This window comes from Macaca nemestrina, chromosome 4, assembly GCF_043159975.1.
Source record: "Macaca nemestrina isolate mMacNem1 chromosome 4, mMacNem.hap1, whole genome shotgun sequence".
Classification (NCBI taxonomy): Eukaryota; Metazoa; Chordata; class Mammalia; order Primates; family Cercopithecidae; genus Macaca; species Macaca nemestrina.
Window position 1 is genome coordinate 174,655,023 of NC_092128.1, and position 23,448 is coordinate 174,678,470.

A 23,448-nucleotide genomic window follows, 5' to 3' on the forward strand; every position below is an offset into this window, starting at 1 on the left:
GGGGAGGGGGCGTCACCTGACAGCGCGCACCAACTTCTCCAGGTTCGGAGGGGGCAGGCGGCAGCCGCTGGGGCTGGGGGCGCACGGCACGCTGCTCTCGCCCAATGGCGAGGTCTGTAAACAAAAGCGGGCCCCACGCGGGTCGCCAGCCGGGTGGCGAGGGGCGCGGCGCAGCAGCATCGCAGCGGCAGAGCTGGTGAGAGGGCGAGGCAGGGACGGGATCCGGCGCGGGGACCCAGGGCACGGCCCCCGGGACCCGGCCGCCCGGATGAGGCATTGTCTACACACCCGCAGGATTCCGCTTTAAATGCCCCCCTCCGGGGATTCGTCGCGGGTCCCAGCTCCGTGCGTCGGCCCCCGGGCTCTCCGCCCAGTGAGCCCGGCCCCGAGCGCGGCACGGATCGCCAAGGTGAGCGCCCAAGAAGCGTCGCCGAAAAGCCAGGCCCGGAGGTGCCTAAGTCAGGGACCAAGACGCAAACATAGACACAGGGACGCACACGCACGCCCTCCCCGAAGTTGACAAAAATCAGCCGATAAAATACAAAGTGCCGCGGCCGCCGCAGGTCAGCGCTGACCTCCTGCTGCCGAGAGGACCGAAAGCAGACGTCCGGACGCTGTCATTTCCATCCGGCGCCGGGCACCTGGGCTGCACTGTCTCGTCTCCCTCCTTCGCGCGAGGGATGCCTCCTCCTGCCTCCCCTCCCCGGATCTCCCCACCTCCCAAGTGTGTGAACACGAAAACAATACGTGGAAAGCCCGATCGGGGGGAGCTAGGACCCGCCGGGAGCCCCAGTGTGCGGGAGATGGGGGTCAGAACGTGCCCGGCACGGGCACCGAGGCTCTGGGCATCCTCGCCGCCGTCCGCCGGGGCGGCTCCGGCCGGACGCCCGCGCCCCCCAGGCCCGCGGTACTCACCCGCGACGGTCGTCCGGGATCTCCGCGACGGGGCCGGGCACGATGCGGGGCCGCCGGGCCCCTGGGGCTGCGGGCGCCAAGGCGTTCGCGGAGCTGCAGAGCTGCGCGCCCGACGGCGGCGGCGCTGCTCTGCCGGCCAGGCTCGAACCCGCTCGCGGTCTGCCAATGGGAGCTGTCAGGGCGCCTCCGCCGGCGGCCTCGGGGGCCGGGCAGCGGGAGCCCGTGGGAAACCGAGCTCCGATTGGGCCGCCTGACAATCGCTCCGCCTCCGGCCAGCCAATCCGAGGCGGCGGATGCAGGAGCGGGGCGTTCGGAGTTGGGCTGGTGAGCGACTACGGGCGCACGCCGGGTATCCGCGCCGCAGCCCGGCTCGGAGCGCGCGGCTGGAGGGGCGCGGGTGGCGCGTGCTCCGGGGATGCCTTCCTGCGAGGCTCCGACAGCGGGGACCGGGGAGATCTCCCGCAGGCAGCGGAGGTGCGGCGGGCCGGGGGACGATCAGGGAGCCCCTAACAAAGCAGCTTTGGGAGGGCTGGAGGCCTCCGCCTCCCTCGGCGATAGGTCCGCGAAGCTGCCCGTCACCCCGCATAGGTGGAGGTGGCCAATGGCGTGCACAGACGGAGCTCGAGTTGGCGCGCGCGCGCGGCTTGGCATCGGTGGGATTGGTCGGAGGTAAAGGATTTTCCTGCCACCTAAGGCGGAGAGGAAGGGGGATCGGAATGGGGGAGGCGAAGAGTCAAAAAACGTTGTGCCTGGGACAAGTGGTCTGGCTCGGGAGGCGTGTGCCCGGCTCTAGGGGGAGACAGGAACTTTTTTACGAGAGAAAAAAATCCTAACGCAGTCCCTTCCAGTGGATGCCAGAGGATGTTAGACCCTGACCAACCTCCAGGTAGGGCATGGTGGCCTTCACGAGAGTCCAGGACTCCCAGGGTTCACTTACCGTGCCCAGCAAACGAACTTGGAATCACAGCGTGGGGCTTGGGCCTCATGTGCACCTACTGGGCAGAGTAAGTGACTGGGGCAGGGTTCACTCAGACTTCCTGGGCTCCTCTGTAAAATCCGGAAACGACCGTTGGAGTTTACCTTTCGCAAGGTTGTGGGGGACGCGGAAACGGAGACGCTGGCGGTAGAGCCTCGAGCGAAACCTTTGCCTACACGAGGCCAGAGCTTCTTCCTGTCTTGAAGAGCTCTAGACTTCCCCGTTTACAACAATGGCTGGGATGGATGTTCCTTAGACCTTGATTCCGTACACACACGTTCGCCCCACGGGCTGGGAAGGTCTGCGCGCCCGGGGTGATCTTGTTGAAAACAAAAAGAATTGCCCACGCTGTAGAAGATAAACCTAAACTGGAAAATTGAAAGCCATCCCTGATTCCTCCTTCTCCTTAACCCTCTCCCATCCATTTTTGTTAACCTTCCAAACCCATTCCTCCCATCCTCTCTCACCTGGGCCTCAGTAAAGGGCTCCCATCGTCCTTCTGTCCCAGGCTTTGCCCCCTGAAATCTGTTCTCCACTTTGCAGAATGATCCTTCTAAGCAGAAAAATCCCATTTTGCGCTCTCAGCTCTGTGTCTCTTTTCTTTCCCCAGAACATGTTCACCCCCAGCCCCTCCCTTCACTTCACTAATTCCTACCCTTCTTCAGATCCCAGCTTGGCCGCCAAGGCATCTATGCAGTAGGCGTTGCTGAACTCCTGCTGTGCAGTACCTGCTCTTACAGACCCCGGGAGGCCTCCTGTACCCTGTCAAGGTTAGATGTCACGTTTCCACTACCAGTGCTTCCACCCCCTGTACTCCCCTCACAGCCTGTATTACACGGGGCTGAAGTTGCCTGTTGCACTGCAGCCCTCCATGGAAGCTGGAATCTTATCTATCTTCCCTGCTGGATCCCAGTCCTAGCACAGTGTTTGGCACATTTGGGGGAGTGAAAAACATGGAATCAATGAATTATAGAGGAGCTATAATTATAGGCAAGAGCTTTAAGGATTTGAAGTGCTGCTAAAACATCAGTTTGAGAAGAATGGGTAGCATGGTAGCTCTTGAAGGGATGCGTCCACCAGGTTCCATGATCAGTATTACAGGGAGGTTTTTTTTTTTTTTTTTTTTTTTTTTTTTTTTTTTTTTTTGAGACGGAGTCTCACGCTGTTGCCCAGGCTGGAGTGCAGTGGCGCGATCTCGGCTCACTGCAAGCTCCGCCTCCCGGGTTCCCGCCATTCTCCTGCCTCAGCCTCCTGAGTAGCTGGGACTACAGGCGCCCGCCACCGCGCCCGGCTAATTTTTTTGTATTTTTAGTAGAGACGGGGTTTCACTGTGGTCTCGATCTCCTGACCTTGTGATCCGCCCGCCTCGGCCTCCCAAAGTGCTGGGATTACAGGCTTGAGCCACCGCGCCCGGCCTACAGGGAGGTTTTTAAGTCAAATTTGAGAGATTTTCCAAAGACACCCCTTCCAAAACCAGCCTCATTTCAGCCAACATCTTGGAATGGAGAATAATTCCTTTGCAAAGCTTTTCATCCCAGGACAAAGAGCCATTTCTTGACCTGTTACAGGCCACCATCTAGGGGAAATACATATATTTGAAAATGAGTAGAGAGTTTTTCCCTAAGGATGTTGAGAAGTCCATCTGGCCATCCTTAAAAGAACAGACCCTGGAGTCAGGCTGCCTAATTTCAAGCCGCATTGCTTTCTAGCTTTCAGACCTCCGTGCCTCATTTTCCCTATTTAAATGAGAAAACAATAGTGCCTCATACCACAGACAGTTGGTGTGAGGATGAATGCATTAATATTAACAATGTGCTGGCCAGGCGTGGTGGCTCACTCCTGTAATCCTAGCAGTTTGGGAGGCTGAGATGGGCAGATTGCCTGAGCTCAGGAGTTTGAGACCAGCCTGGGCAACACGGTGAAACCCCATCTCTACTAAAAATACAAAAAATTAGCCAGGCATGGGGGCGTGTGCCTGTAGTCCCAGCTACTCAGGAGGCTGAGGCAGGAGAATTGCTTGAACCCGGAAGGCAGTGGTTGCAGTGAGCCGAGATCGCACCACTGCACTCCAGCCTGGGCAACGGAATGAGACTCCGTCTCCAAAAAAATAAAACAACAACAATTTTAAAAAAATGCGCTTAGAAGAGTACCTGGCACGGCCGGGCGCGGTGGCTCAAGCCTGTAATCCCAGCACTTTGGGAGGCCGAGACGGGCGGATCACGAGGTCAGGAGATCGAGACCATCCTGGCTGACACTGTGAAACCCCGTCTCTACTAAAAACTACAAAAAACTAGCCGGGCGAGGTGGCGGGCGCCTGTAGTCCCAGCTACTCGGGAGGCTGAGGCAGGAGAATGGCGTGAACCCGGGAGGCGGAGCTTGCAGTGAGCTGAGATCCGGCCACTGCACTCCAGCCTGGGTGGCAGAGCAAGACTCCGCCTCAAAAAAAAAAAAAAAAAAAGAAGAGTACCTGGCTCATAGTAGCATTTAATAATGTTTACTGAATAAATAAACAACTTCCACTGGACATGCGTGTGATGGGTAGGGAGTCCTCGTGAGTGGCAGGTTACTAGAGGCCTCCCTGGAGGTGAGTAATGGGATCTCTCTTCCCTGCCTCATCTGAGGGCTGCTGCCTTAGGGTCCTTCTGTTAAGGAGGTGACATTATTGTAAGGTGAGCTTCAGATGACTCATCACAGCAGCCATCTGATTGCCTTGTGCCTAAGATGTCTGAAAAGCACTTGAGATGCAGAATCCTGGTGGTAGGTGGGCTGGGTTGAATCTGAGCTCCACCACCTACCAGCTCTGTAGCCCTGAGGAGGTTACTTAATCTTTCTTAAGCTTCACTTTATTGATCTCTAAAATAAGAGTAGTAACACCTAACCCGTAAGGCTATGGAGTCAGTTAAAAAGAGGTCACGCATGGCACATGGTACAAACTCATCAAAGTTGGTGATCGGGTTCAGCTAAGTGAGTAAGAAACAGGATAATAGCATTTCATTGGATAATAGCATTTCATTAAATGGTTGAAAAACCTGGATGAGGCCAGGTGCGGTAAAAATACAAAAATTAGCCGGGCTTGATGGTGCACGCCTGTAATCCCAGCTACTTGGGAGGCTGAGGCACGAGAATTGCTTGAACCCTGGAGGCAGCGGTTGCAGTAAGCCGAGATCCGGCCACTGCACTCCAATCTGGGCAACAGATCGAGACTGTCTCAAAAAAAAAAAAAAAAAAGAAAAACCTGGATGAGACAATGCAGGAGAAATACTCACTGCCCATGGAGGAGATAGATACATAGGAAACCACTGTTCGGGCCCTTTCTCTCATTCACTTTCTCCCTGAACCCCACTTGCCTCAACATGTCAGTACTTTGGCTCTCAGAATCTGCTCACAGCTGACTGTGGGAGGCTTTGTTCCCACAATCATGGTGCTGGGTGCTGCCACTGAGGTTGACAGATTTAAGCCAATTCAGCCTTTGGGTACCTTTATTTTATTTTATTTTATTCATTTTGAGACGGAGTCTTACCCTGTCAGCCAGGCTGGAGTGCAATGGCAATCTCAGCTCACCACAACCTCCACCTCCCATGTTCAAGCGATTCTCCTGCCTCAGCCTCCCAAGTAGCTTGTATTACAGGCACGTGCCACCATGCCCGGCTAATTTTTTGTATCTTTAGTAGAGGTGGGGTTTCACCATGTTGGCCAGGCTGGTCTCGAACTCCTGACCTCATGATCCACCCACCTCGGCCTCCCAAAGTGCTGGGACTACAGGCATGAGCCGCTGCGCCCAGCCTGGGTACCTTTCTTGACCTTGCAAATGTAAAAAGCTGCCGCAGGCTTCTGTACTGTTTCTTGTCTCTGCCCTACACAGTACATCGCTGCTTCACACTGGCAAAGAGAATGGGGCATTTTGATTAAAATACAGACAAATGCCATCTGGCCAAGTATTCTCACATCTTGTCTCCTGAGGGCACTGTTGACATCTAAAGAGAACATGAAATTGGCATTAAAGGGAAAAATGGAGTGGTCAAAGGCAGAATCAAGGTTTAGGGCAGGAGAATGAGCAGAAGTTACGTTTCTAGTACATGACCCTAGCTGCAACTAAGAGTCAACATTTTCTTCCCCACTGGTTATTGAAAGGCTAAGTACAAACATAGCTAGGTTACAACAAATGGTCTTCCCCAGTACGAAGATACCTACACATGCACTCTGGGCAGCCATGCCTCGCTTGTGTTCCTGAGCTGGTCTTTCCCTCTAACAGATACTTCCTCAGGGTTAGACTTTGACCTGTTTAATTCACTGCTCTATTCTATTTATTTATTTATTTATTTTTTTTTTTTTTTTTTTTTTTTTTTTTGAGACGGAGTCTCGCTCTGTCGCCCAGGCTGGAGTGCAGTGGCCGGATCTCAGCTCACTGCAAGCTCCGCCTCCCGGGTTCGGGCCATTCTCCTGTCTCAGCCTCCTGAGTAGCTGGGACTACAGGCGCCCGCCACCTCGCCCGGCTAGTTTTTTTTTTTTTTTGTATTTTTTAGTAGAGACGGGGTTTCACCGTGTTAGCCAGGATGGTCTCGATCTCCTGACCTAGTGATCCGCCCGTCTCGGCCTCCCAAAGTGCTGGGATTACAGGCTTGAGCCACCGCGCCCGGCCTGCTCTATTCTATTTAATTGACTCTTCTATTCTCGAACAGTGCCAAGCTCATAGTACGTGCTCAATAAATATCTATTGAATGAATGAAGTTTAGCCTTCTGCACTCTCTATGAGAAGTTTGGCACTTAATTATTTTCTTTTCTGTCATCTATTTGTGGATGCCCTCTTTGAAGAAAGGACAGGAGGCAGCTTATACAAAAATAGATCTTGGGCCAGGCGCAGTGGCTCACACCTGTAATCTGAGCACTTTGGGAGGCCAAGGCAGGTGGATCACCTGAGGTCAGGAGTTCGACACCAGCCTGGCCAACATGGCAAAACCCCGTCTCTACTGAAAATACAAAAGTTAGCCGGATGTGGTGGCAGTCGCCTGTATTCCCAGCTACTCGGGAGTCTGAGGCAGGAGAATCTCTTGAATCTGGGAGGCGGAGGTTGCAGTGAGCCAGGACCACACCACTGCACTCCAGCCTGGCAAGAGAGCAAGACTCCGTCTCAAAAAAAAAAAAAAAAAAAAAGGCCAGGTGTGAAAAAAAATAGGCCAGGCATGGTGGCTCACACCTGTATTCCCAGCACTTTGGGAGACTGAGGCAGGCGGATCACCTAAGGTCAAGAGTTCAAGACCAGCCTGGCCAACGTGGTGAAACCCCGTCTGTACTAAAAATACCAAAAAAATTAGCCAAGCGTGGTGGCCTGTAATCCCAGGCAGGTGCCTGTAATCCCAGCTACTTGGGAAGCTGAGGCAGGAGAATCACCTGAACCCAGGAGGCGGAGGTTGCAGTGAGCCGAGATCGCGCCACTGCACTCCAGCCTGGGCAATAGAGTAACATAACGCTCTGTCTCCAAAAAAAAAAAAACAAAATACACAGGCAGCCAAATTAACCTTCCTTGGGAGGGTCTTGTGATACATGGCAACATCTTTTCCCTGGGTAAAGAACCTTGTCACGAGTTCCTTAGATTGTTGATGTACTGATGAATGCATAACCCACTGACACGGAAAAGTATGCTGATTTCTTTCTGAGTCATAAAGTTTCACTGATTGTCTTTCAGGGGGACATTTCAGCGTATGTTGCAATCTGTAGCCAGTTCTTACAACCTCTGTATTGCACCCTCTAATGGAAAAGGACAACCCCGGTATGAAGAGTCTCCCCTTCTCCCAAACACCTTGTAACAGACTCCAGAACACTCCCAGCTTTGTTGATGTGACTTGCCCCATCATCAGTCTTCACATTTGGCTTCCAAGAAGCCTTTATCAAATTATTTCAGTCTTAATTTTGGTTGACATTATATATATAGGTATGTGTGTGTGTGTGTGTGTATATGTTTGTCTTCTGTTGGTTCTGTTTTGTTTTTTTTTTTTTTTTTTTGAGAACCCTGACTAATGCGCAAACCAATAGTTTTTCCCATAACCATTCCTTATTCCTCTGCAGACTTGCTACCCAAAGTGGCATCGCAGCAGTGGCAGTGGCATTGCCTGGTATCAGAAACACCACGCCAGACACTGAATTCAAATCTACATCTCAATGCTCAGGCGATGTATCTCTGTATAGAGTTTGAGAAGTACATCATAACTTCTTTGGGGCTTATTTATTTATTTATTTATATTGAGACAGGGTCTTGCTCTGTCACTCAGGCTGGAGTGCAGTGGCGGACCTCGGCTCACTGCACCTCGCTGCTTCCCGGGTTCGAGTGGTCCTCCTGCCTCAGCCTCTTGAGTAGCTGGGACTACAGGCGCCCACCATCACGCCCAGCTAATTGTTTGTGTTTTTAGTAGAGACGGGGTTTCACCATGTGGCCCAGGCTGGTCTTGAACTCCTGAGCTCAGGTGATCCACCCGCTTCGGCCTCCTAAAGTGCTAGGATTACTGGTGTGAGCCACTGCGCCCGGACACTTTGGGGTTTTTCGTTGTTTGTTTTTGTTTTTGAGGCAGGGTCTCTGTTGCCCAGGCTAGAGTGCAATGGCGTGATCTCAGCTCACTGTAACCTCCACCTCCTGGGTTCAAGCAATTCTCCTGCCTCAGCCTCCCAAGTAACGGGAACTACAGGCATGCGCCATCATGCCCGGCTAATTTTTTTTTTATTTTTTGGTAGGGGTAGGGTTTCACTGTGTTGGCTAGCCTGGTCTCAAACTCTTTACCTCAAGTGATCCTCCCACCTCAGCCCCCCAAAGTGCTGGGATTACGGCGTTAGTCACCGTGCCCGGCCACCTCATCACTTCTTTGAAAATGCAAAACCACCTGGGAAGAATAACACTATTAAAAACTGCTTGGTAAAGGAATTGGTTTAACCAAGGCTTTCTTACCTGAGGACAGATTTTTGGGAGTCGGGTGAAAGAGGACGTAGAAATCAAGAAGTCAGGATATTTTCCCAGCAGTGATAGGTCTTCAATTATAAAGAAGAAACCAAGGAAGCCTCAATATGCAAACTAGCATGTCCAACTAATACAGAGACACTGAAGGTCAGAGAGGCAGGGCAGCCAAATCAGGCCACACTACATTCACAGAGCTAAGCAGTGCCCCCTCTTTGTAATTTGCTTTATTGCATTTTATTTTCTGTGTTTTCACTGAAATGGCAGTTTGTGGAGAAACTCTCCGACTTGGCTGCGAACAGGCTCTAAGCAACAGCAACACTTCTGCAGAATTGGCAGGGACAGTGCTATGGAATATTTCAGAAACTTCAAGGCAAAGGGACAAACAAATAACAAAAAAAAAAAAAAGAAAAACACACACACCTTCAAAATGTATTTTCAGAGGAAAGAGCTTTCACTGGGAAGGGACCCGTGGGTCTCCAAAAGAAAACCAATTAGGTTTCATTTTTTCTGCTTCTGCACTCCAGCCTGATGATTAATTTACCAGCATGGGACAGAACAAAAGCTCCTCTTAAACTGTAACTGCTGCATGGGGTGGGTTTCTATGATGATGTTGCAGATCTTGGCCTAATGGGGCTTTTTCTTCACTGACACACAGGGTTCAATACTCCTGCCAGCCCCGTGACGTAAGAGTTGAAGCTGAGGCCGGGCGCGGTGGCTCAGGCCTGTAATCCCAGCACTTTGGGAGGCCGAGGCGGGCGGATCACAAGGTCAGGAGATCGAGACCACGGTGAAACCCCGTCTCTACTAAAAATACAAAAAATTAGCCGGGCGCGGTGGCGGGCGCCTGTAGTCCCAGCTACTCAGGAGGCTGAGGCAGGAGAATGCCAGGAGGCGGAGCTTGCAGTGAGCCGAGATCGCGCCACTGCACTCCAGCCTGGGCGACAGAGCGAGACTCCGTCTCAAAAAAAAAAAAAAGAGTTGAAGCTGTCCCCTTTCCCACCTCCTCAGCGCCCGGACCAGGCACGATGCAGGGACACGAAGGGCATGTGCCTGCAGCTCCACCTGCCTCAGACCACGTGCTTATTCTCTATCCCGTAGAAGTGTCATTGCTCCCCCAGCCTAACAGAATAACGTGGAAAAGGCTGGGATGTAGCCACACTGCCCCAGCAAAACAACCCCTAGGCTTAGAGACGCTGCTCTCCACAGGCAGGCAAACTAGGCCATTGGAGCCACAGAAATGAGCCTGTCTTTCTGGGGTAAGGTGACAGCTTCAGTTCCTATCCATATGGAGTTATTTCCATTTCTTTCTCTCTCTCTCTCTCTCTCTCTCTCTCTCCCCCCCCTCCCCCCCATCCCTCCCCCCAACTCTCTCCTCTCCCTCTCCCTAAAGCAGTAGTTAAAGGCAAAGAGCCTGGTGATTAAAAAGCAGACTCTGCCCTAAATCAAGACCTTTCTTCTGTCCGTTACCAGCTGTGTGACCTTGGCAAGTTAGCTAACATCTCTGTGCTTCATTGCCCTCATCTGTAAAATAAGGCTCACACTAGTGTATTTCCCATAGGGATAGAATGAGTTGATGCAGTAAAGAACTCAGTACCTGGCCCATGTTAGAGACACTGTGGATCCCGGGCTTATCTACAAAAAGCCAGACGCACTATCAAAAGACATACTAAGGCCAGGCGTGGTGGCCTCCCAAATCCCAGCACTTTGGGAGGCCAAGATGGGCGGGTCACCGGAAGTCAGGAGCTCGAGACCAGCCTGACTAACATAGTAAAACCCCATCTCTACAAAAAATACAAAAATTAGCAGGGCATGGTGATGGACACTTGTGGTCCCAGCTACTCAGGAGGCTGAGGCAGGAAAATTGCTTGAACCCGGGAGGCAGAGGTTGCAGTGAGCTGAGATTGCACCACTGCACTCCAGCCCTGGGCGACAGAGTAAGACTCAGTCTCAAAAAAAAAAAAAAAAAAAAAATTAAAAGGCCCACTAGGATTCTCTCACTAGAGCCCCAAAAGTCTGCTGAAATCAACCTGTCCGTAATCTCATGATATCCACCCCACCCCATTCCCCAAACAAGAACAAACAAATGCCACTGATCTCCTTTCGTTTCCCAGGCAGGCAGTTTTTAGCCTTGCCATCTAACGAGGTACTGCCCAGGCTAGAAGAATGGGAGGCAGCTTTGAGTTGACCTCCCCCTTTACCTCTCATCTGATAAATGCTGAAGCGGTTTCCGGATCTCTCTTCAGAATGACTCTGGACCCCATTTCTCCACAAGCCTCTGCTGCTCCCTGAGCCTCCTTTATTTTAGATTTTAGATTTAGGACAAGGTCTCGCTCTGTCACCCAGGCTGGAATGCAGTGGCACAATCATGGCTCACTGCAGCCTCAGCTTCCCAGGCTCAAGTGATCCTCCCACCTCAGCCTCCTGAGTAGCTGGGACTACAGGCAGGAGCCACCAAGCCTGGCTAATTTTTCAATTTTTTTGTACAAAGGGAGGTCACATTAGGTTGCCCAGACTGGCCTCGAACTCCTGTGCTCAAGCAGTCCTCCCACCTCTGTCTCCCAAAGTGCTCGGATGACAGGTGTGACCCACCGCGCCCCGAGCCTCCTTTAGAAGGTACAGAATGTGCACTGATTCGAGATGTGTGGTGATGTAACATTTAAAACTGCCTGTTTTGTGCTATGTAACAGACTGGGGCTGAAGGAAAGGAGAAATACAGAGATGCAGACACACGCGGTGATAGAGGAGGGTCAGCAGGGAAAGCAAGGACTAACATACTGACGGCCAGGCGGGGCAGCTCAGTGCTGCACAGCGGCTGGTGTGGGTGCTTGCTTCAGTTTCCCATGTCAGCAATGTCCTCCCGATGATCAGGCGCAACAGCGGGTCCTTAGATGGTAAGGCTAAGAACTGCCTGCCTGGGAAACCAAAGGAGATCCGTGGGATTTGTTTGTTCTTGTTTGGGGAATGGAGTGGGGTGGATAGGAGATGATGGACAGGTTGATTTCAGGAGACTTTTGGGGGCTGTAGGAAGAGAATCCTAGTATGCCTTTTAATTTTTTTTTTTTTTTTTTTTAGACTGAATCTCACTCTGTTGAGGTTTGAGTTTACTCGGTAAGTACTATATTACTTGCTTCAGGCTACCATAACAATACCGTAGACCGTGTGGCTTAAACGACAGACATTCACTGTCTCCCAGTTCTGGAGACTAGAAGTTGAAGATCAAGGTGCCAAGCAGATTTGGTTTCTCCCGAGGCCTCTCTTCTTGGCTGGCAGACAGCTGCGTTCTCGCTGTGTCCTCACGTGGCCAGGTGTCTCTCTGGGTCCAAACTTCCTCTTCTGATAAGGACACAAGTCAGATTGGATTAGGGCCCACCGTCATGGCCTCATTTTCACTGAATCACCTCTTTAAAAGGCTTATCTCGGCCAGGTGCGGTGGCTTACGCCTGTAATGCCAGCACTTTGGGAGCCCGAGGTGGGCAGATCACGAGGTCAGGAGATGGAGACCATCCTGGTGAAACCCCGTCTCTACTAAAAATACAAAAATAGCTGGGTGTGGTGGCGCATGCTGTAGTCCCAGCTACTCGGGAGGCTGAGATAGGAGAATCCCTTGAACCAGGGAGGCAGAAGTTGCAGTGAGTTAGGATTGCGCCACTGCACCCCAGCCTGGCGACAAAACAAGATTCCATCTCAATAAATAAGTAAAAGGCTTATCTCCAAATACAGCCATATTATGAGGAACTGGGGGTTAAGGCTTCAATGGATGAATTTTGAGGGGACACAATTCAAGCCATAACAAGTACCCAACACCCCACGCATGTCTTCTCCATGCTGTAAAGAATAAGCATGCAGTCTGGGCGTGGCAGCTCACACTGTAATCCCAGCACTTTTGGAGGCCAAGGCAGGGGAATCCCTTGAGCCTAGGGAGTTTGAGACCAGCCTGGGCAACATGGTGAAACCCCGTTTCTACCAAAAATACAAAAATTAGCCAGATGTGGTGGTGTGCACCTGTGGGCCTAGCTACTTGGGGGGCTGAGGTGGGAGGATTGTTGGAGCCCGGAAGTCAAGGCTGCAAGTAGCTGCACTCCCATGTGGGTAACAGAGCAAGACTCTGTCTCAAAATAAATAAATAAAATAAAAAGAAGAAGAAGCCGGGCACGGTGGCCCACACCTGTAATCCCAGCACTTTGGGAGGCCAAGGTGGGTGGATCACCTGAGGTTGGGAGTTCGAGACCAGCCTGACCGACATGGAGAAACCACGTCTCTACTAAAAATACAAAATTAGCTGGGTGTGGAGGTGCATGCCTGTAATCCCAGCTACTCAGGAGGCTGAGGCAGGAGAATCGCTTGAACCCGGGAGGCGGAGGTTGTGGTAAGCCAAGATGGTGCCGTTGCACTCCAGCCTGGGCAACAAGAGTGAAACTACTCTGTCTCAAAAAAAAAAAAAGAAGGAGAAGGCAAAAGAGGAGAAGGAGGAGGAGAAAGAGAAAAAGAAGAAAGACACCACAACTGAGTATTTGGAGCTATATAGATACCCCTTCCCTTTGAGTTTCTGCCTGTTTTTTATTTGTTTGTTTGTTTGTTTTTGTTGAGTGTTGAATTGAATTAAATTCTTTGGTTGGTTAGCAGAGGGTCATGGAAAACGTGTCCTCTCTTCTCAGAGGCATTTCTTCCTTTTTTTTTTTTAAAAAAAAAAAAAGGAAAAATACATTATTGAGATTTCCAAGGGTTTCATTCAAAAGCCTGTGAGTAAAGGAGAACAATGGTTATGAAGATTCGTATCAAAAAAGAGAGGGGCCCAAGGCAGGGTGCAGGAGCACGGTGCCTGGAGCCTCAGGGCAGAGACCTCTGCTTCGGAAAGGAGCCCGTTCTGACTGCCCTCCACATATCCCGCATTAATCCATGGCGGTTACTCTGCTCCCATCTATAGGTGCCCTTCGATAGCTACATTATTCATTCCTTTCAGCATGTCAGTTAATTTTTCCCCATCTAAGACAAGTGCTGCTTTTATCCCCTCAAAACTCGTGGTATGTAAGAAGCAACATTCCAGGCCCTGTTATTGCAAACGATTGGTCAAGCCTCAGTATTCTAACATATAAGCTGGTAGCTGAAAAGCGTAGCAAACCACAGCTAGCCAGGCATTTTCCCCTGTATTTACTTCTCATTCCTGTGTCATTTCTCTGGCCAGCTGGAAGAAATCTAAAAGATGAGTGACTTTTCCTTCCCCTCATTCATTACTGCAAGATAATTCCTGACTGAAAATGCAGAATTTGGACATGATTGTAATTCATTTTCAGTAGCCAGCTAGGCTGGCTGTGGTGGTTCACGCCTGTAATCCCTGCAGCTCGAGAGGCTGAGGTGGGAGGATCACTTGAGCTCAAGAGTTCGACACCAGCCTGGGCAACAGAGCGAAATCCCATCTCTATGAAAAAAATACAAAAATGAACTCAGTATGGTGGTGCATGTGTGTAGTCCTAGCTACTGAGGAGGCTGAGGCAGGAGGATCACTTGAGCCCAGGACTCAAGGCTGCAGTGATCTAGAATTGTACCACTGCATTCCAGCCTGGGTGACAGAGTAAGACCCTATCTTTAAAAAAAAAAAAAAAAAAAAAAGTAGCCAGCTAATACATGATAAATAATCCTTTCTCTCTCTATTTATTTATTTATTTATTTTTAAGAAGGACTCTCGCTCTGTCGCCTAGGCTGGAGTGCAATGGTGTGATCTCAGCTCACTGCAACCTCTGCCTCCTAGGTTCAAGCAATTCTCCTGCCTTAGCCTCTCGAGCGCCTGCCACCACGCCTGGCTAATTTTTGTATTTTTAGTAGAGACTGGGTTTCACCATGTTGGTTGGTCAGGCTGGTCTGGAACCCCTGACCTCAGGTGATCTGCCTGCCTCAGCCCCTCAAAGTGCTAGGATTACAGGGGTGAGCCACTGCACCCTGCCCAAAATAATACTTTCTGTCGGAAAAAAAAAAAGTAAGTGTTTCATGTAATAAACACTGGTTCTAATCCTAAGAGAAAATGTATACAAAACAGAACTCCCAGGTGTTTCTTGAAAGTAGGTCATAGGGCACCAAGTGGCTGAGCACAGAACACTACACTAATCTTGATGTCTGATAAATACTATTTTGAATTTGTTTCTACTTGACCGACCTACCGTCTTTGCTTCCTATTGTTGCTGTAACTAGTGACTACAGTAGTGGCTGAAAACAACACAAATACATCGCCTTAAAGTTCTGGAAGTCACAAGTCCAAAATGAGTGTCCCAGGCTAAAATCAGGGAGTCAGCTGGCATGCATTCTTTTGGAATTACCTAGCCCCTGTGCGCATCTTCTGGGTAACCAATAGATTTTGACTAATACTCAATTATTTGAGCATGGCTACTAAGTTAACTTTCCTTTGTTTTTTGTTTTGTTGTTGTTGTTTTGTTTGTTTGTTTGAGATGGAGTCTTGCTCCGTCACCCAGGCTGGAGTGCAATGGCACAATCTCAGCTCACTGCAACCTCCGCCCCCAGGTTTCAGTGATTCTTCTGCCTCAGCCTCTCAGGAAGCTGAGATTATAGGCATGCGTCACCATGCCCATCTAATTTTTGTATTTTTAGTAGAGATGGGGTTTCACCATGTTGGCCAGGCTGGTCTCAAACTCCTGACCTCAGGTGACCTGCCCGCCTAGACCTCCCAAAGTGCTGGGATTACAGGCATGAGCCACTGACGGCAACTCTCCTTTGTTTTTAATGTCAACAAATCAGATAACCTTTTATTCAACCAAAAATAATCTCTCAATGACACATGCCTAGATATGTAGTGAATATGAATTTGAAAATGAGGAAAAATCCAATGCAATATACCCCATCCAGCACAGCCACTGTGTAACTGGCATTGGTAAACATGAACAACACTTTCATTTGTAAAGAAACCAACCTCAGCGACATTTGTGACATTTTACAGAGTAATTGCATGTTTGTTATGGATCTGAGTCTTTAATATGAACCAACCATAAGAAATGTCAGTTTAAAATCATTACTCTTTTTGCTAGAGAGCACTATATCTGCAAACCCAAGCTATTCAAGTTTCACAAATAGGCATTTTGATGCGTCCCCTGGTGATTTATGTTGAAATATGATTTACTCCAAAGCTCAACAATGTCAGTTTGATTCAGGCACATGAACCAATCAATGCAATGTGCAAATCCTTCAGTGTTGTTTGTCTCCACTATGAGGAGGCTCACCATTCAAGCGGTGTCCCTAATATAGATCAGTGACTGTGAAAGACATTCTTCGTGGCTTCACTCTTTCTTCCATGCTAATGAAATGTGGATTTTGCTCAAGTGGTAATGTGCCCAATGCAGGCATATCCCCAAGGAATGAATCATGATTGGGCTAGGTCTGTCATGGATATCACATTCCAACTTGACATAGTCACATTCCTGGCTTCCCTTGCAGCTACATTCACTGTTAACTAATAATGAACTAGTATCGTTACTGAGATGGGGGACATCTACTGGAATGCTTCTGAAAAATATTATTTTCCCCTACTAAAAAGGAACAAGAAGAGAGCTTGCTGGTATCTCTCTCCTCCTTTCCGTAAGAGCTGTGGCAGTCGTCATGAAGTTCTGAGGTGAAAATCCAACTAACCAGGAGTGAGGTGAAAAACAGAGTATGGATACAGGATAACATGGTTGATTACCAGACCATCTCTGGAAATGTTTACTTCCACCCTTTTTACTGAGAGAGAGGAATATATGTACACTATTATCTAAGCTGGTTTTAATTAGATTTCCTGTCATGAACAACTGAGAACATTCCTAATTGATAAAGAGTTTGGGGGAGCAAAATCCATTTAAAATAACAAAAAAAATAAGAGAATTCAGCCAGGCATGGTGGCTCACACTTATAATCCCAACACTTTGGGAGGCCAAGGCAGGCAGATCACTTGAGACCAGGAGTTTGAGACCAGCCTGGCCAACATGGTGAAACCTCATCTCTACTAAAACTACAAAAACTTAGTGGGGTGTGGTAGCACACGCCTGTGGTCTCAGCTGCTTGGGAGGCTGACAGGAGAATCGCTTAAATTCAGGAGGTGGAGGTTGCAGTGAGCGAAGATCGCCCCAGGGCACTCCAGTCTGGACAACAGAGTGAGACTCTGTCTCAAAAAAAAAAAAAAAAAAAAAAAACACACAGAGAATTCCCTACAATTTAGAAAAAGCTTTTCCTGTGTTAATAATAATCTCTTCAGCCCGGGCTCGGTGGCTCACACCTGTAATCCCAACATTTTGGGAGGCCGAGGCGGGTAGATGTCTTAAGCTCAAGAGTTCAAGACCAGCCTGGGCAACATGGCAAAACTCCGCCTCTACAAAAAATACAGAAACTCAGCCGGAGGTGGTGGTGTGTGCCTGTAAATCTGAGCTACTCAGGAGTCTGAGTTGGAGTCTTAGAATCACCTAAGCCCAGGAGGAGCTCAAGGCTGCAATGAGCCATGACCATGCCACTGCACTCCATCCTGGGTGACAAAGTGAGACACCGTCTTAAGAGAAAATAATAATAACCTCTTCAATAGAGCTGGCAACTTGTTTTGAGCTCTAGTCTTTTAAATGCACCCTTTCTCTCTCTTTTTTTTTTTTTTTTTTTTTTTGAGACGGAGTCTCACTGTCACTGAGGCTGGAGTGTAACTGTGCAATCTCGGCTTACTGCAACCTCTGCCTCCCAGGTTCAAGAGATTCTCCTGCCTCAGCCTCCCGAGTAGCTGGGATTATGTACACCTGCCACCATGCCCAGCTAACTTTTGTATTTTTGGTAGAGACGGAGTTTCACCATAGTGGCCAGGCTGGTCTCGAACTCCTGACCTTGTGATCCGCCTGCCTCAGCCCCTCAAAGTGCTGGGATTACAGACGTGAGCCACCGTGCCCAGCCTAAATGCACCCTTTCAACCCAAATCATGTTTAACACATACTTCCTAGTTATTCTGAAGTATTGCAGAGTCTGAGGATTTAATGTTTATTTAGGTGGCAAATTGCGGACTTCCTTCCATTTTTTTTTTTTTTTTTTTTTTTTTGAGACGGAGTCTCGCTCTGGCACCCAGGCTGGAGTGCAGTGGCCGGATCTCAGCTCACTGCAAGCTCCGCCTCCCGGGTTCACGCCATTCTCCTGCCTCAGCCTCCGGAGTAGCTGGGACTACAGGCGCCCGCCACCTCGCCCGGCTAGCTTTTTTTTGTATTTTTTTAGTAGAGACGGGGTTTCACCATGTTAGCTAGGATGGTCTTGATCTTGTGACCTCGTGATCCGCCCGTCTCGGCCTCCCAAAGTGCTGGGATTACAGGCTTGAGCCACCGCGCCCGGCCCCTTCCATTCATTTTTAACCCAATGACTGGAAAGTGCACATTTCACAATTTATTTATTTATTTATTTGAAACAGTGTCTCACTCTGTCACCTAGGCTGGAGTGTGGCGTGATCTTGGCTCCCTGCAACCTCTGCCTCCCAGGCTCAAGTGATTCTCCTGCCTCAACCTTCTGAGTAGCTAGGATTACAGATATGTGCTACCATGCCCGGCTAATTTTTATATTTTTAGCAGCCTTCTGTATTTTAGCAGCCTTTTGTTTATTAGCAACGTTTTTAGCCGGGGAAAATAATTATATTTTTCAGAAGCATTCCAGTAGATGTCCACTGTCTCAGTAAAGGTACTAGTTCACTAGCAGTTAACAGTTTAACAGAGACAGGGTTTCACCATGTTGGCCAGGTTGCTCTCAAACTCCTGACCTCAGGTGATCTGCCATTCTTGGCCTCCCAAAGTGCTGGGGTTACAGGCGTGAGCCACCGTGCCCAGCCCGAGAATTTCTTATAATGTGGTGGAGCAGAAAGCACAATCCATGATGCCAAACCACGGACCAACGCTTCACCACTGTTGTTTCTGATCATCCATTTCTCCCCTTTATTCCATTTCTTGGCATCCTTTCTTCACTTCCCCTATCACTCCATCGTCAATTTCTAGTCCTTCCTGAAAATGCTTCCTTAAAAATCAACAAGGCCCTTCCAGTCAAATTCAAAGGCTTTACTCAGCTTCTCTCCACTTGAGTGCCTGTATTCAGTGCTACTGTGGGTTCACCAGAGCCCAGCCTCTTTCTTGGACTCCTGTCCCCACAACCTTGCTCCCTCAGACAGATAGTCCATGCCTAGGGCTTTGGACATCCCCTCTTCATTAGAAGTGGTAGGAAAGCAGTAGTCAGAGCACCTGATTTGAAGACCACCTTTATCTCTCACTGGCTGGGAGGCCTTGCATGAGTCAGTTTCTCTGAGCTTCAATTGATGAACTTGTGAAACAGCTGGTCTACCTGTCCTTAAGAGGCATGTTTTGAGGTGCTTTCCAGCCCCTCGTCTGAGACCTCCTCCCTGCTCCATGACCTGGGCAACCATGACCCTGGGGGTAGATTATTGGCCTAAAGGGGAATGCCCAAGGAGAGGCAATATATTGACTGGTCAATAATCAAAAGTATTCTCTCTTTCTCAAAAACCTGGGCAAAGGGCTGGGCGTGGTGGCTCATGCCTGTAATCCCAGCACTTTGGGAGGCCGAGGTGGGCGGAGCATGAGGTCAAGAGATCAAGACCATCCTGGCCAACATGGTAGAACCCTGTCTCTACTGAAAATACAAAAATTAGCTGGGCATGGTGGCACGCGCCTGTAGTCCCAGCTACTGGGGAGGCTGAGGCAGGAGAATCGCTTGAACCCTGGTGGCAGAGGTTGCAGCGAACCAAGATCGCGCCACTGCACTCCAGTCTCACATCAGAGCAAGACTCTGTCACAAACAAACAAACAAAACCTGAGCAAAGAGACCTAGAGCATGTAGTCTAATGGCAGGCATGGGAAAGAAAAGGTGAGGATATCAGGCTGGCAGGCTAAGGCAATACGAGCACATTGCCCCATTGTCCTCACTGGGACACACGATGAGTAATGAGACAATAATAGCAGCCTGCTGAGGAAAGCAGGAGAGCACTACAGTCACAGAGAGGTCCAGGATGGGAGGCCATCCTGGGTCCGAGTCTTACCCTAGTTCCTGTGTCCTTTGGTTCCATGAGACATCCTTGAATCCTTTCAGTCTACCCCTTTTATTTGTACCAACTCCTCTATCTGATCCTGTCAGAAGGCCTTGACCACTCAGAGCCTCACATAAGAGTGATGAGAACAGCGGCCGGGTGCGGTGGCTCAAGCCTGTAATCCCAGCACTTTGGGAGGCCGAGACGGGCGGATCACGAGGTCAGGAGATCGAGACCATCCTGGCTAACACGGTGAAACCCCGTCTCTACTAAAAAATACAAAAAACTAGCCGGGCGAGGTGGCGGGCGCCTGTAGTCCCAGCTACACGGGAGGCTGAGGCAGGAGAATGGCGTAAACCCGGGAGGCGGAGCTTGCGGTGAGCCGAGATCGCGCCACTGCACTCCAGTCTGGGCGACAGAGCGAGACTCCGTCTCAAAAAAAAAAAAAAAAAAAAAAAAGAGTGATGAGAACAGGTAACTAGAATACACCCAACTAATTTCAATTCAACAAAAGATCTGCCTCCCTCGGGAAACCTCTTCCGTGTTCCATGGGCCCCCAGAAAAATCCATAAAGTACTTTTTGAGCATTTAGTGTGGGTTCAGGTTGATGGCCTGATGGGATTTGGGAACGGGGAAGGAGGGACATGATAAGAGTTAGACCAAGGCAGATGTAATCCTAACGAAGCGGCTACGTTGTCTGGGGTATATATCCTGGGGTTTGTTGTCGCGCGCCAGGAAAATTTAGGACACAGACACACAGGAGGAGTTTAGGAGCGGAGGTTTAATAGATAGAAGAGAAAGAGAAACAGCTCCCTCCATAGAGGAAGGGGCCTCTGAGCAGAAAGGACTGAGCAGAAAAGGACCAGCAGTGATGAATACCCTGAATTTTATAGTCTGCTTTGAGGAGGTGGTGTCTGATTTACATAGGGCTCATAGATTGGTTCGATCAGGTACGACATTTACATAGTGAGTGGAGAAGGCTGGTCCCCCCCACCCTAATCTTACGCAGATGGGCTTTCCAGTTGATGGCACCACCTTGTCTGCTCTTTACCGTCCGCAAGACTGACAGAAGATGGAGCCGCCATTTTGAAAAAGTCTAGTCCCCCAGGCAAGCTCCCAGCTTTCTTGTCTATGTCTGCAGTTTGACTTTACAGGTTGCTCTTTGTTAGAAAAATAATTGGGGGCTGCTTTTCATTAAAAAGAAAAGCCTTCTAGGCGGGGTGGCTCAAGCCTGTAATCCCAGCACTTTGGGAGGCCGAGGCGAGCAGATCGCCTGAGATCGGGAGTTCGAGACCAGCCTGACAAACATGGAGAAACTCTATCTCCACTAAAAACACAAAATTAGCCAGGCGTTGTGGCACATGCCTGTAATCCCAGCTACTTGGGAGGCTGAGGCAGGAGAATCACTTGAACCCGGGAGGCGGGATTTGGGAACGGGGAAGGAGGGACATGATAAGAGTGCATGATAAGTGCAATGGTGCCATTGCACTCCAGCCTGGGCAACAAGAGCGAAACTCTATCTCAATCAATCAGTCAATCAATCAATAGAAAAACCTTGTGGATGACTCCCATGCCCTTACTATCTACCTAAGTAATTTATTTATTTTTTTTTTTTGAAACGGAGTCTCACTTTGTCAGCCGGCCTGGGGTGTAATGGCATGATCTCGGCTCACTGCAACCTCTGCCTCCCGGGTTCAAGCGATTCTCCTGCCTCAGCCTCCTAAGTAGCTGGGATTACAGGCACCCGCCCCCACACCCAGCTAATTTTTGTATTTTTAGTAGAAACGGGGTTTCACCACGTTGGCCAGGCTGGTCTCGAACTCCCGACCTCATGTAATCCACCTACCTCGGCCTCCCAAAATGCTGGGATTACAGACATGAGCCACTGTGTCCGGCCAGTAATTTCTTCTTAACTTCTCTGTCACTAGTGTGGGAGGAGGGAGGGGGCAAGGAACAGGACAGAGAGGGCACAGTCGCCTAGAGTTGTCATTGTTTTGTCTGCTTGGCACATGTCTTCTCCCTTTCTTCTAGTATTAGGAACCCTCTTTCTCAGGGAGAACCCATTAACCCATTCCCGTGTGATTTAGCTGCACTTCTTCCAGCAGCATCATACGAGTGGGCACATGGCCAACCCTCCCAGGCCAATCAGAGTGCATGCCATTTTCTGGGTTACTGTGATGGGTTGAGGGGTGGGCTCAAAAGCTGTGAGTCAGAACCTAACTGGGCCAGAATTGCTCCTCCAGTTTTCCTATGGAACTCTTGGGAGAACGACATTTTCTCTAGAGCAGAAGTCATGAAGGAAGCTAAGCTGAGAGCTGTCAGAGATGATCTTGGCCTCCATGTGGAGCTATCTGGCCAGAGAATATGGCCCAAAGGAAAGCAGAGATCACAGAGAAGCAGGGGGACAGGAAAGGGGTCTAAATGGCATAATTTGGCTTCCTGAATCCAACTCTACCTGAAGCCATTCCCATTCCTTACTTAGGCTGCCCAGATATGGGGAACTAATACATCTCTTTTTTTCCTTACAGCAGTTTGAACTGCATTTATATCACTAGCAAAAAGAAAACAAAAAACAAAAAAAACCCTTGACAAAGATGGAAAGTAAAGGAGAAAGATGGAGACTGGGTTGGACAGGATGGGTGGTCTCTGAGGGCCCTAAAAGCCAGGCAGAGAAGCTTGCCTTATTATGATACATAAATCCTTTCTGGAAAGAGGTGAGAAATGCTGTTATCCACCTTTAGCTCTGATTCTTCCCTCGATGTGCTGAGGGGCACTAAGAAGACTCTTTCCTTTAACTGTAAGAAGAGGGTAACAGCCACATTTCATTCCAAACCATTAATTTAATAAGTTTAGACAGAAGAGATTATTAGCCTCAGAAGGTGTTGTTTTTATTTTCTTTGAAATGTGCTTTTTCCACTTTCTACTATGTTCTATTCTTCCCTCCCTGAATGCCCACATGCAAATTAGAGAATGTTGCAATGCCCAGAGCAGAGTTGTAACATCCAGCAGTATTACAACAGCAGTTTTATATAAATGGCCATCCTCTAAGCTGTGAACATTTGATAAAGTATGCGGGCTCTTCTCATAATTAAAAGCCCAAAAGGGAACCAAGGAAACACAGAGAACATTATTCTAGTGACTTATGAAACTGGGCTGGAGAAAATCTCCTATGTCTAGAGGTGGAAGAGAGAGGATAAAAAGGAAGAAGGAGTAGAATAGAAAATGCAAATGAGAAAAAGAGATGGCGGTGAAAAGAAGGGCTGCAGTAGAAAACAAGAGAGAATAGAGCAAGCAGAGGCAGAGGCAGGAAGAGTGTTTAGATCAAGACTCTTCTCTTGGCTGGGCACAGTGGCTCACGCCTGTAATCCCAACACTTTGGGTGGCCAAGGCGGGCGGATCACCTGAGGTCAGGAGTTCAAGACTAGCCTGGCCAACATGGTGAAACCCCATCTCTATTAAAAATACAAAGATTAGCCAGGCATGGTGGCGCACACCTGTAGTGCCAGCTACTTGGGGAGGTTGAGGCAGGAGAATCGCTTGAACCTGGGAGGCAGAGGTTGCAGTGAGCCAAGATTGTGCCACTGCAGTCCAGCA

At 49.4% G+C, this 23,448-nt stretch overlaps 2 protein-coding genes across 9 annotated transcripts in view; one reads left to right on the forward strand and one right to left on the reverse strand.

Moving 5' to 3' along the window:
- LOC105472738 (TIAM Rac1 associated GEF 1) overlaps positions 1-1,947 on the reverse strand; it is a 443,930-nt gene extending 441,983 nt beyond the window's left edge. For 2 of the 5 annotated variants that reach the window (XM_071095597.1, XM_071095595.1), the window contains exon 1: positions 916-1,048. The gene's annotated coding sequence lies outside the window, so the exon portion shown is untranslated. Of the gene's footprint in view, positions 1-575; positions 666-915; positions 1,078-1,852 lie in introns of those variants that run through there. The other 3 variants (XM_071095586.1, XM_071095584.1, XM_071095587.1) reach the window with 3 other exon arrangements.
- Positions 958-9,695, forward strand: TIAM1-AS1 (TIAM1 antisense RNA 1). Of its 4 annotated transcripts, none has more exons than XM_071095602.1 (3): positions 1,202-1,584; positions 2,557-2,661; positions 7,575-9,695. In XM_071095602.1, the coding sequence occupies exons 1-3, from the start codon at positions 1,331-1,333 to the stop codon at positions 7,693-7,695; spliced, it is 480 nt and encodes a 159-aa protein (XP_070951703.1). In that variant the 5' UTR covers positions 1,202-1,330; the 3' UTR covers positions 7,696-9,695. The 4 variants fall into 4 exon arrangements, with proteins under 4 accessions (XP_024645825.2, XP_070951704.1, XP_070951703.1 ...); XM_071095604.1 differs by lacking the exon at positions 7,575-9,695 and adding an exon at positions 3,317-4,343 and having other exon boundaries at positions 2,557-2,996; XM_024790057.2 differs by lacking the exon at positions 2,557-2,661 and having other exon boundaries at positions 958-1,584.
- Positions 9,696-23,448: the final 13,753 nt, after the last annotated feature.

Bases quoted from the DNA above. Each gene is read 5' to 3' on its own strand.
- TIAM1-AS1 (XM_071095602.1), top strand. From the start codon at position 1,331: ATGCCTTCCTGCGAGGCTCCGACAGCGGGGACCGGGGAGATCTCCCGC. The intron at 1,585-2,556 runs GTAAAGGATTTT...ACCCTTCTTCAG, and splicing joins ATCGGTGGGATTGGTCGGAG to ATCCCAGCTTGGCCGCCAAG. The intron at 2,662-7,574 runs GTTAGATGTCAC...ATTGTCTTTCAG, and splicing joins GCCTCCTGTACCCTGTCAAG to GGGGACATTTCAGCGTATGT.